Below are 13,337 nucleotides of genomic sequence, written 5' to 3' on the forward strand. Positions count from 1 at the left end.
TTGGGTGAAATAAAATGTAATCATTCAGTAGTTGTTTCCCTGTTTTTCATCTGATCTTCAGACTTCAGAAGATTCTTCATTTGATGATTTTCTTCGTGGCTCCGCTTTTTCCTGAGAGAGAGAAAACATTTTGACACTACACCCACAAATAATGCATAGTAAATGTCTATTGAGATAAGTTTCCTTATCAGTTACAATGAAACTTTAGTACAGACTTTCTTTGAATTTTACGTAAGTTTTACAAAAAGAAGTGATGAAAAACAAATGCTAATTGTAATGCCTTTAAAAAGTAATATGAACTCAGAAGAAGGATTACTTTACTCATTAATATAACAAGTTATACACAGTGCTCTTCATATGGACCTCTGGACTAATACTTTAGCTGTACTCAGTAAACGGGATTCTGAATGTGTTATGACTGAAAAAACTGGGACATTTTACCAATTAGGGAACTCAATATCATCAATGGTTTCAGGGAGAGGTACTCCTTTGGTTTCAGGAAGTAACAGCACCAAACCTCCAGCTATGATTGCCACAGCGCCTGTACCAAAACAAGATGCAGATAATGTCAGTGTAATTGCAAAATTATTTTAATTATTTCCTACAAAAAAAGCTAAAGATTTTTCAATTTCAGATATTGTTCTGTTTTTTAAATTTAGTGTGTCATAATCACACTTAGGCTAGTAAAAATATATATTTCTGACTCAAATTGTTGTTGATTAAAAACTAAATAAAAAGCTTTTAACATCTTTGTAATAAATAAAATATCGAATGAATAAACAATTATCACTTTTTAAAACACTCATGAGCTCCTACAAAAGCATTAAAGGAACTGGTATCAGTATAAAACATTCTCTGAGCATTAGCTAAAAATATTGCATTTAATGAATTACTTGAATTATTCACTCCAAAGAATAGTTACACAGGCAGTTAGTAACATTGTATTATACTGTGTGGATGGCTCAAACTCTGGACAGTGGGCTCTATAAAATGAACTGAAACTTGTAATTTAACAGATTACTTCCTTTGAATAACCTATAAGATGTTAAATTCTAGTTTACTGCTTCAGGAAACATCCTGAAGTTGTTGTCGAAAAAATACTGGCTAAAGTCGGGTGACAAAAAAGGACCATTCACAGTCAGCAGCCAGTACAACCATTACTCAAACCTGCAAGAACATTATTCTATAACTGATGTAATTCAACAACACTGTGAGTGCCAAAATATTTTTTGTAATTTCTTTGTAGTTTTACATAAGTAAAAATTCACATTAAGTGATGAAGGGGTTTTACAGCAGCAGTAGACTTTTTTTTAAAAAAGTTTTAAATGTTTTTAAGGACAAATATGGCAAATCGAAACATAGTGATGCTATATTACTACTTACTACTTTATTCCATAAATAGTGTCACTGCTTTGTGAAATTATATCTGATCCATTTGTTTTTCCTTGTTAGGATCTGTTATTAAGAGTACATTATTAACATTTTATGGATGTTTTTGAAAAGGTAAATCTATGAACTTGATTTGTTACCTTTTAAAACCCAGTTACTAGTTTTATAAAAAAAAAAAAAAGTAATAGTTGCTATTTATTTTTATTATATTAAATATGGATAAAATATATAATATGTTATTAATTAATTACAATGAACAAAACTACTTTTCTGCCATTTTAAGCCTAACTATTACATTACATGCATGTTTGAATATATCATTAGGTAATTGTGTAGCTTTTATCCATGTAAATGTGTTTTATTTATCACATACATTCTACAGAAGAAATCCTATACAGCCCATACGGAAAATCTCTGACATATTTCCCCCAAATCTTAATTTTAAAATTTTTTATCAGTATTTTTCTGGCAACCCATCGGCAAAGTAATATTATGCTTTCAGGGGTTTTGTTTGTTTGGTTTTGTTTTGATTTGAGGGAGAGGGACGTTCTTATAAATATAATAAATAACAAACAGCTGAATCTTTATCTAAAATTGGAAAACTCAAGAGATGAAATCCAGACTAAACCTGCTTGTTCAGCTGCATCTGTACTCTTTAATTCTAGTAACATCTATGTGATTTGGTGAGAGTAAACACCTTTAAAGCAAATGTCAAAATAGATACATTTCTCTAACATTAGTTCATCCATCCATCCATTCGCTTCCGCTTATCCTTTTCAGGGTCACGGGGGGTGCTGGAGCCTATCCCAGCTGTCTTAGGGCGAGAGGCGGGGTACACCCTGGACAGGTCGCCAGTCTGTCGCAGGGCCAACGCACAGGGACAGACAACCATTTGCACTCACATTCACTCGCACATTCACATTAGTTGAGCTATGTACATAAAATACAGAATATTTTTTGTACGTATTTTGTCTGTAGATTCATCCTTTTCCAAAATATATTAGTGGCAATGTAGAGCACAGTCCTTAACATTCTTAAGAATTCAGCCTGAGAAGACATAAATATGAGGTTTTGCACCTTTCATCTAGTATTTAACGTTTTTTTTTTTTCATATACATGCTTACTGGTAAACATTATAAACCCACCAAAGATGATGAGTGGCAGTTCCAGCCAGATAGCAGCCAGTCTGTACAGCAGGAATGAGGACACAATGCCTCCAACATCACACAGAGTAGAACAAACAGACACTGCCAGGTTCCTGTATTCAGTCAAAATGATGGAGAGATAAACACAATTTCCTGGTTATAACTTCAGCAGGTTATAATTAGTTTCCTCACCTGACAAATGTGGGGTAGAGCTCTGTGTTAACAAACACCACCATCTCAAAGGCCATGGTGATCCCCAACCGACCGATACAGGCAACCGCTGTCTTTAACCAGAACAAGCCTGAGATACACACAGGAAGTCAATAACCAATGGGTACCAGGGTGGTGACCATGTCTGTGTTTTCTGTACAGTCTATGCATAAAACTCACTGTCAGGAATGAAAGCAGCAATGAAGCACGAAGCTCCAGCTACGATATTCGCAGTGGCGAATGGGAGACGCCGGCCAATACGTTCAATGGTGAAGAGGATAAGGAAGGCGGCAGGAAATTCCACCAAGCCAGAAATGAGAAAGTCAATGTAGACGTTTCCTCCTGCTATCCCCAAGCGCATGACGAGGCCTTGATAAACCACAGCACTGGTGAACCTGTGCACAACAAACACAGAGGTTCACCATCAACTGCATGTAGGCAAAAAAAACGTGTGTGATTTCAGGCAAGTCTCACCAGTTGAACATGAGGATGAAGGTGTGCTTTCTCATGTTTGGAGTTCTGATTAGGTCCAGCAAAGAGGCAGAGGTAGACTCACCTTCACCATCAGTCAGTGACTGGGAAATAAAAACATGGAAATGTGAGATTAAAGCAGGATTAAAAAGTGTCATAAAATAATGGTAGAAATAAGGAGTTAATAGGTCTTAATGTTTCCTGTTAGTGGAAATGAAATGTTAGAGAATAGTTTTGGTGATTTTCTTTATCTTTGTCAACAAATTCCATTAAATACTAAAATCAGCAGTAAACTGATAAACATATTTGGTGAATATATTGTTCCTTTAGTCATTGCTATCTATAAACTCTTAAATTGTTCTGTAAGTGAACTATTTAATCGGCCTACCTCCGTATTCTTGAACAGTGTCCTGTGGTTCTCTCTGGCCACAGCTTCAGTGATCTTCAAAGCTTTGGAGGAACGGTTCTGAGAGATGAGCCACCTCGGAGACTCTGGGATAAACCTGAGAAACAAAGAAGTGTCTAAAGGTGCAAGTCTGTAGATAAAAATCTTAACTGAAAAGATTTATACATTATTTAGGAGATGAGGAGCTTTTTAACTCCCTGGAAAGTGACTATGGTAAATATGCAAGGTGAAAATGGTTATTATTATGGAACAAGTAATTAAACCAGCATATTAAGCTCATAGCTCTTTTGCACATAAATCTATTTAATACTTAAATTTTTTTGTCTCCATGTATTTATTCATGATATTTTTATTTTATCTATTTGTACATGTTAACCGGCATCTGCGTGTGGACAGCAGAGAAAGAATTTCATTGTACAGAGAGAAGCTTTTTCTTTGCACACATGACAATAAACACTTTGAATCTTGACTCTGAAACCACAGCAGGAGAGGAAGAAGTACTACATCTCCGTCCACCTTGCTGACTTCCATAACCTTACTTCTTGCTTTACTATTTAAAGGCCAGAGTGCTTCCTGCATCAGCACAGAACAAAAGCAATGAGATACATCATATATAAACCATAGTCCCAAAGATAATGGGCAGTTTTTGTTTTCCTTTTACTATAATAAATTTAGTGGGAAAATCTATTTTGATCTAAAAGGGAAGCACCATCTCATGCTAGAAGTACTGTAAGTCTTGTTTCCTGATCCAAACTCACATACCACTTTATTACGTAACCTGCATATATGCCTATTTGTGCAATTATCCAAACAACTTGCAGTAGTGCACAAAATCCTTGATTAGTATCCAATTGATTAGTATCCAAATGTGTGTGCAAGGAAAGCCAAAAACAGGTTTGAGGGTCTTTTCGAGACAGAGGCGAGGCTGCCATCTCGCGCCATCGGCCCCTCTGGCCAATGGGCAATATTGATAACACTATTATGTGAAAAAATGACATGGAGTGTTGGACATTTCTGAACAAGTACAGATCTAAAATTTTACATAAGAGTGATGAAAAAGTGACTAGTAGTTCATTTCAAGTGAGCATTTTTTTCTGGATGATCACGCCATGTGGACTGTCATGTCCACATGGCGTGATTGGTAGTCCAATGCCTTGCCCCCGACTCCCTAACCCTTACTGTGATGCAATGATTGCCTCAGAGATCAGGCGATCAGCATGCTGAACACTGGAATATTCATATATACATATATATATATATGAAGGTGACGCACTGTCATAAATGCCACTGGTCATTTATGAGCGCAAAGGCAGGCACAGACAGATGTCTGTTTTTGTTTGACATTGTCATGTGTACACGATGACAATGTCAAACAACATTGAGATTTTTTTTTTCTTTTTTGTTTGTTTGGTTTTTTACCAGTAATAACACACGAAGAGCACGTAGGGCACAGTGAAGGTGACCTGGAGCCAGCGCCAGTCTGTGATAAAGTAGGCGAGCAAAGGAAGGATGAGGAGACCCACACTGAAGAACATCTGGTACAAGATACCCACTGTTCTCCTGTACTTCACACCAACAATCTCTGTGACTAACAGAGGGACAGGAATGGTATTAAAAGTAAGACAATTTTGTTAGAAACAAAACAATGTGACATGCAAAAATAACACAAGTATATAAATTCCACAAATGTAAGAAAATTCTTGCATTATTCACCTAAAAATAATTTGAAAATGTATGATCAAAAGTTAGGTCGTGTCATTTCTACACAGTTAGCTATGAAAATGCCTCAGAGAAAAAATCTGTTTCAGAAAACATGGAGATGATTACGCAGCACATATGAGGTCATCCAGCCTCCTTTGACACTGAAGCCAAGGATGGTCCTGAACACAAGGATGGAGATGTAGTTTGGCGCTATAGCCACTGCGATTCCTGCTACTGCATTCAAAATGTTGGACACCAAGAAACTGATCTGCCTGCCAAACCTGCAGAGTGAAATGGAAAATACATCAGGTGGGGATTTGTTGAATGAATATTATTTTGAAAATAATATATTCACTCCAGGACACATCAGAGCCACAAGTCTAGCCACAAGAGGCCTGCAGGAGTGTGCCTATTCATACCACACAAACATGCCTTCATGTGTTTCAGGGGTGTTATAGTTATATTTTTCTATAAAACACAGTCGTAATTATACAGGGTGGGCCATTTATATGGATACACCGTAATAACATGGGAGTGGTTACTGATATTAAAGTCCTGTTTGTGGCACATTAGTATATGTGAGGGGGCAAACTCCTCAAGATGGGTGGTGACCATGGTGGCCATTTAGAAGTCGGCCATCTTGGATACAGCTTTGGTTTTTCAATAGGAAGAGGGCCATGTGACACATCAAACTTATTGGTAATGTCACAAGAAAAACAATGGTGTGCTTGGTTTCAACGTAACTTTATTCTTTCATGAGTTATTTACAAGTTTCTGACCACTTATAAAATGTGTTCAATGTGCTGCCCATTGTGTTGGATTGTCAATGCAACCCTCTTCTCCCACTTTTTACACACTGATAGCAACACCGCAGGAGAAATGCCAGCACAGGCATCCAGTGTCCGTAGTTTCAGGTGCTGCACATCTCGTATCTTCACACCATAGACAATTGCCTTCAGATGACACCAAAGATAAAAGTCTAAGGGGGTCAGATCGGGAGACCTTGGGGGCCATTCAACTGGCCCATGACAACCAATCCACTTTCCAGGAAACTGTTCATCTAGGAATGCTCGGACCTGGCACCCATAATGTGGTGGTGCACCATCCTGCTGGAAAAGGGTGTCTTGCATTGAAATCTGCTGCAATGACCCGGTTACTGCGTTCACCAGATATCAACACAATTTCAATCCGCTCCTCACGTGTTAACCTCGACATGTCAATGGCTGTGAACAAAGAGAAACTTGTAAATAACTCATGAAAGAATAAAGTTACGTTAAAACCAAGCACACCGTTGTTTTTCTTGTGACATTACCAATACGTTTGATGTGTCACATGGCCCTCTTCCTATTGAAAAAACAAAAGTTGTATCCAAGATGACCGACTTCTAAATGGCCACCATGGTCACCACCCATCTTGAGGAGTTTGCCCCCTCACATATACTAATGTGCCACAAACAGGACTTAAGTATCACCAACCATTCCCATTTTGTATCCATATAAATGGCCCACCCTGTATATGTTACCTGGCCAGCACAGTAAACTTGATGGTTGTTGGAGCCTCACCTGTCAGCAAAGTATCCAAAAGCGAAACTGCCAACCAAGAAGCCCACATTGAGAGTAGACTGGAACATGTCCACCAACCATCCATCTGAACACACCAGATTGAACTGAAAAAGGAACAAAGACATTTTTTCATGTCTATATGAAAACTTCCAATTTTACTTACATACCTGCACAGTTTAGTCAATTAATACAGAGAAATTTTAGGGAATTCTCTTAAATCTAAATCAACTTTGTTAAGTTTACGCAAACTGTCTTCTCACCTCTGTGACGAAGGATTTCCTGCCTTCATACTGATACTCCCAGCTTTCCTGAAAGACAAAAAAAGTAAACATTTAATCCAATACGGACAGTTTAAACACTTCACACAAAGCTTTTCAGTTGTATTTTGCTCAAAGAAGTCCTGCCATTAATTAATTCTTCGATCTTAAATATGATCAACCTATCTCTAATGATCGGCTATGTACCACAGGCCTTCAAGCTAGCTGTAGTTAAACCTTTACTCAAAAAGCCATCTCTAGACCCAGCAGTCTTAGCTAATTATAGGCCAATCTCCAACCTTCCTTTCATATCAAAAATCCTTGAAAGAGTAGTTGTCAAACAGCTAACAGATCATCTGCAGAGGAATGGTTTATTTGAAGAGTTTCAGTCAGGTTTCAGAGCTCATCACAGCACAGAAACAGCTTTAGTGAAGGTTACAAATGATCTTCTTATGGCCTCTGACAGTGGACTCATCTCTGTGCTTGTCCTGCTAGACCTTAGTGCAGCATTCGATACTGTCGACCATAATATCCTATTAGAGCGATTAGAACATGCTGTAGGTATTACAGGTACTGCACTGCAGTGGTTTGTATCATATCTATCTAATAGACTCCAGTTTGTTCATGTAAATGGAGAGTCCTCTTCACACACTGAGGTTAATTATGGAGTTCCACAGGGTTCAGTGCTAGGACCAATTCTGTTTACATTATACATGCTTCCCTTAGACAGTATCATTAGAAGACATAGCATACATTTTCACTGCTATGCCGATGACACCCAGCTCTATCTGTCCATGAAGCCAGATAACACACACCAATTAGTTAAACTGCAGGAATGTCTTAAAGACATAAAGACCTGGATGGCCGCTAACTTTCTGCTTCTTAATTCAGATAAAACTGAGGTTATTGTACTCGGCCCTGAAAAGCCTAGAAATATGGTATCTAACCAGATTCTTACTCTGGATGGCATTACCTTGGCCTCCAGTAACACTGTGAGGAACCTTGGAGTCATTTTTGACCAGGACATGTCCTTCAATGCACATATTAAACAAATATGTAAGACTGCGTTCTTCCATTTGCGCAACATCTCTAAAATTAGAAATATCCTGTCTCAGAGTGACGCTGAAAAACTAGTTCATGCATTTAGTACTTCCAGGCTGGACTACTGTAATTCATTATTATCAGGATGTCCAAAAAACTCACTGAAAAGCCTTCAGCTAATCCAAAATGCTGCAGCAAGAGTACTGACAGGGACTAGAAAGAGAGAGCATATTTCTCCTGTTTTGGCTTCCCTTCATTGGCTTCCTGTTAAATCCAGAATTGGATTAAAAATCCTGCTCCTCACATACAAGGTCTTGAATAATCAGGCCCCATCTTATCTCAATGACCTTGTAGTACCATATCACCCTATTAGAGCACTTCGCTCTCGCTCCGCAGGCCTACTTGTTGTTCCTAGAGTATTTAAAAGTAGAATGGGAGGCAGAGCCTTCAGTTTTCAGGCCCCTCTTCTGTGGAACCAGCTTCCAGTTTGGATTCGGGAGACAGACACTATCTCTACTTTTAAGATTAGGCTTAAAACTTTCCTTTTTGCTAAAGCATATAGTTAGGGCTGGACCAGGTGACCCTGAATCCTCCCTTAGTTATGCTGCAATAGACGTAGGCTGCCGGGGGATTCCCATGATGCATTGAGTTTTTCCTTTCCAGTCACCTTTCTCATTCACTTTGTATTAACAGACCTCTCTGTATTGAATCATATCTGTTATTAATCTCTGTCTCTCTTCCACAGCATGTCTTTTATCCTGTCTTCCTTCTCTCACCCCAACTGGTCGCAGCAGATGGCCGCTCCTCCCTGAGCCTGGTTCTGCCGGAGGTTTCTTCCTGTTAAAAGGGAGTTTTTCCTTCCCACTGTTGCCAAAGTGCTTGCTCATAGGGGGTCAAATGATTGTTGGGTTTTTCTCTGTATCTATGAAGCGCCTTGAGGCGACTTATGTTGTGATTTGGCGCTATATAAATAAAATTGAATTGAATTGAATTGAATTGTTTTGTTTTTCGGACATTTGTCTTCCCCAATGGGAACAGGCTCCAACTAACAAGTAACTCTGTAAACTGTAAGGTTTCGCACTTTTAGAAGCCTTGTGTTGCTTACAACACAGTGTCTTACCTTTTTCTTGTTGATCCGTACTGAATACAGTGAGGCAAAAAAGTATTTAGTCAGCCACCAATTGTACAAGTTCTCCCACTTAAAAAGATGAGAGAGGTCTGTAATTTTCATCATAGGTATATTTCAAATATGAGAGACAAAATCCAGAAAATCACATTGTCTGATTTTTAAAGAATTTATTTGCAAACTATGGTGGAAAATAAGTATTTGGTCAATAACAAAAGGTCATCTCAATACTTTTTAATATACCCTTTGTTGGTAATGAAAGAGGTCAAATGTTTTCTGTAAGTCTTCACAAGATTTTCAGACACTGTTGCTGGTATTTTGTCCCATGCCTCCATGCAGATCTCCTCTAGAGCAGTGATGTTTTGGGGATGTCGCTGGGCAACACAGACTTTCAACTCCCTCCTGTCACGGCTGGGCAGCAGTCGTGTGGTGAATTGAGAAAAGGATCCAAAATGCAGGCACTGGCTGGGGTGCGAGTGAGTGTTTATTTACAGAGGTGATAAGGTGACAAAAACAGGAAGAGCAGAGCGGGGAGTAAACAAACCTAAACTGGGGAAAACTAAAGAACTAAACTTAAACCAAACACGCACGGGAGGAGGAACAAAATGCACAAAGAAAGATGGCGGAGAGACGCAGAATGAACACCGGGTTACACAGAGTAATGCAGACAGACATGGCGTTAGACAGACAACGCAACAGAGAGCACAGGAAAACACAGGGCTTAAATACACAGGGAGTAATCAGGGAATGGGCCACAGGAGGGAGACACAGCTGGGAGCAATTAGGCTAACGAGACAGGGGAGCGGTAAAACTGAACACACTGACATGAGACATGAACTTTCAGAATAAAACAGGAAACTAAGAGACACAGAGAACCAGACAGGACACTGAACTTGACAGGCAGACTCATGAGCAGACACAATAACACCATGGACAGACAGAGAGAACACAGGCAGGCATGAAACAAAAACACTAACACATAGCAAACCTAAACAAAAGACAAAACAGAATAACCGAGAACAAAGAATAATATAAAGAAACACAAAACACAGAGTCCTCAGACTCAGGACCATGACACCTCCAAAGATTTTCTATGGGTTAAGGTCTGGAGACTGGTTAGGCCACTGCAGAACCTTGAAATGCTTCTTACGAAACCACTTTTTCGTTACTCGGGCGCTGTGTTTGGGATCATTGTCATGCTGAAAGACCCAGGCACGCATCATCTGGAATGCTCTTGCCTCCTTGGGAGGTTTTCAGTCAAAACCTCATGAAACATGGCCCCATTCATTGTTTTGTTTACATGTTTCAGTCTTCCTGGTCCCTTTGGAGAAAAACAGCCCCAAAGCATGATGTTTCCACCCCCTGCTTCACAGTAGGTATGGTGTTCTTTGGGTGAAACTCAGCATTCTTTCTCCTCCAGACATGACAAGTAGAGTTTTTACCAAAAAGTTCAATTTTGGTTTCATCTGACCATATAACAATCTCCCAATCCTCTTCTGGATCATCCAAATGCTCTCTAACAAACTTCAGACGGGACATTTACTGGCTTAAGCAGAGGGACACGTCTGGCACTACAGGATTTGATTGATTTCTTCACACTAAGCTGCTTACCTTTTGCAGATTCAGTCTTCCCAGCCTGGTGCAGGTCTACAATTTTGTTTCTGGTGTCCTTTGACAGCTATTTGGTCTTGGCAATAGTGGAGTTTGGAGTGAGTCTTTTATGCTGATAAGTTCATACAGGTAACGAGTGGAGGGCAGAGGAACCACTTACAGAAGAAGTTACAGGTCTGTAAGAGCCAGAAATCTTGCTTGTTTGTAGGTGACCAAATACTTATTTTCCACCATAATTTGCAAATAAATTATTTAAAAATTAGACAATGTGATTTTCCGTTTTTTTCATCATTTTGTCTCTCATAGTTGAGGTACACCTATGATAAAAATTACAGGCCTCTCTCATCTTTTTAAGTGGTAGAACTTGCACAATTGGTGGCTGACTAAATACTTTTTTGCCCCAGTGTATATGGACAAGGAAAATTGTTTTCTTTGGTTGTATTCTTAATAACTTATTATCTACCCATTATTAAACATTGCCAACTCAGGTGCTACTGAGTAGAATGAATTAAAATATATGAAGATTAACAGAAAGCAAGAGATATTCATTCATACTCATAGTGGCATTTTGGAGCCAGCCTCAAGTGTCCATTAGAGGAACTTTAGTATTTGGCACTTTGTTTTCTTCATGGATGACTTTTCTTCAGTCACCAGTGGCTGAAAACTAAAAGAAGTGCACTGGGGGTAGAGTAGGCCCTGAGCACAGAACAAGCAAGAACAATGTGTAGAATCTAAAACCATAGTAAATGTCTGTTGCGCTGATTCAAATTATTTTAACGCAGTGCTCAGGGAGATATCTGGTCTCTGACTCATCCGCAGAAGGAAAGCGACGAGTCCTAACATCCAGTCAGTCTCATAAGTAAAAATAGTGTAAACTATCTTCAGCCACAAGGGGTTCTGCAACAGATGGTCTGTCCCCCACAGAGTCGTATTATCAACATCATGGAGTCTGTGTGGGACTGATTACATCAAAAGCGGCTGAGAGAGCAGAACACAGAACAGCTCTGTGAATTTCTCTAACATGCTGGAACAATCTACCAACCAAAAAACTGTACCTTGAACACTTTATCTTGTGTAAAAGTAGTTAAAGGCTGTTTTGTTTTGTTTTGTTTTGGGGTTTTTGGGCCTTTCCATAACGTCACTGATGAACAAAAACATTAAAAAAAACATTTTCAGTCTTCTTTTTGTTTCTACTACCTATAACAGCACTGAATCCATTATTTAATGCTCAAGACTGACATTATTAAACTATAAAACTATAGTTAAATTATAAAACATCACCCATTTATCTACGTAAACTGTGCATATGAAACTATACATGAAACTATATGAAAATTATACATAAACACTGTGAAAAACAGTCATATAGGAACTGACCTTGCATGCTGTAAGTGGGACTCCACTCATGTCCAGTTCCTGTGTGTCACAGGTCAGCTCTGTGGCATTCCAGTCCACCTCATACTGCTCGCAGGTGCTGTGCTGCACCAGTCCAGAGTTATTGACCAGAGGCACCGTCAGTCTGCGACTGTCTGTCAGGTTCCAGCCGCATGCATGCCTCCTCTCCACCACTGCAGGGTCCCGACACCAATGATCAGGGGTGAAACCCTGGAATACGATGCCGACGTATACCCCTGCAAAGGGCAACGACAAGAGGCAGAGCAGGGCAAAGATTCGCCTCTGACAGCGGCCAAATGACCCGGCTTCTTCCAAGAGGTCATCAAAGGTCATCCTTACTGTCGCAAAGTTTAAGAAATCAAGTCAAATCTTGTTCTGTTCAGCAAACCATGGATCAGTGCAAACTATCAGAGTCCCTTCAGGGGTGCTTAGACCTCGTGCACCTCACACTGGTCGATCCACAAGTCCAAAGGGGCCAGATGAAACACAGCTGGGTAACAGCGTGTTACTGTTTAATAAAGTCAAACACAGGAAGAAAGCAGGATTATGCAATCATTAAATGTATGTCTTCTTAAGGAATGCTTGAATGGCCTTAGCTTCAATATTTATGCACGATCATCACATCACATGACACGGATGGTCAGCTGTCTTTTATTTTTCTAAGAAAATGGTGTGACGTGTATTAACTACACAATAAAAATGACTGTGTTTGAATCACTCTGCCTCCATCCACTGTATTCCTGGAATTTGTAAAAAAAAAAAAAATGTATATATAGAACAGTGTTACATTAAACAGTACATATTTATTTTCTTAACCGAAATCAAAGAAGTTTATAGAATTTAGAGAAAAATTAACTTGATTAAAAGAAGTTGAGCAAATCAGAGAAATCTCTGTCTGGCCTTCTTCACCTTGGAGCAGCTGCTCTGTGCCCGACTCTGTGTTTAGGCCCAGGGACCGTGGATAAATACACAGACATGTTTGTGGATATTGTTGTAAGTGCATTTATTGACTTCAAGGCATTC

At 39.2% G+C, this 13,337-nt stretch overlaps 1 protein-coding gene across 1 annotated transcript; it reads right to left on the bottom strand.

Moving 5' to 3' along the window:
- Window positions 1-15: 15 nt before the first annotated feature.
- Window positions 16-12,647, bottom strand: LOC309688776 (solute carrier family 22 member 2-like; the record flags this gene model as incomplete). Its single annotated transcript, XM_082504727.1, has 12 exons — window positions 16-111; window positions 442-541; window positions 2,535-2,647; window positions 2,727-2,835; window positions 2,925-3,139; window positions 3,219-3,319; window positions 3,604-3,718; window positions 5,041-5,209; window positions 5,449-5,603; window positions 6,885-6,988; window positions 7,145-7,192; window positions 12,297-12,647. 12 exons carry the CDS (start codon window positions 12,645-12,647, stop codon window positions 21-23), a joined length of 1,671 nt encoding a protein of 556 aa, XP_082360853.1. The 3' UTR covers window positions 16-20.
- Window positions 12,648-13,337: the final 690 nt, after the last annotated feature.

Source organism: Aulonocara stuartgranti (assembly GCF_965226115.1).
Source record: "Aulonocara stuartgranti genome assembly, chromosome: 15".
NCBI classification, from domain to species: Eukaryota; Metazoa; Chordata; class Actinopteri; order Cichliformes; family Cichlidae; genus Aulonocara; species Aulonocara stuartgranti.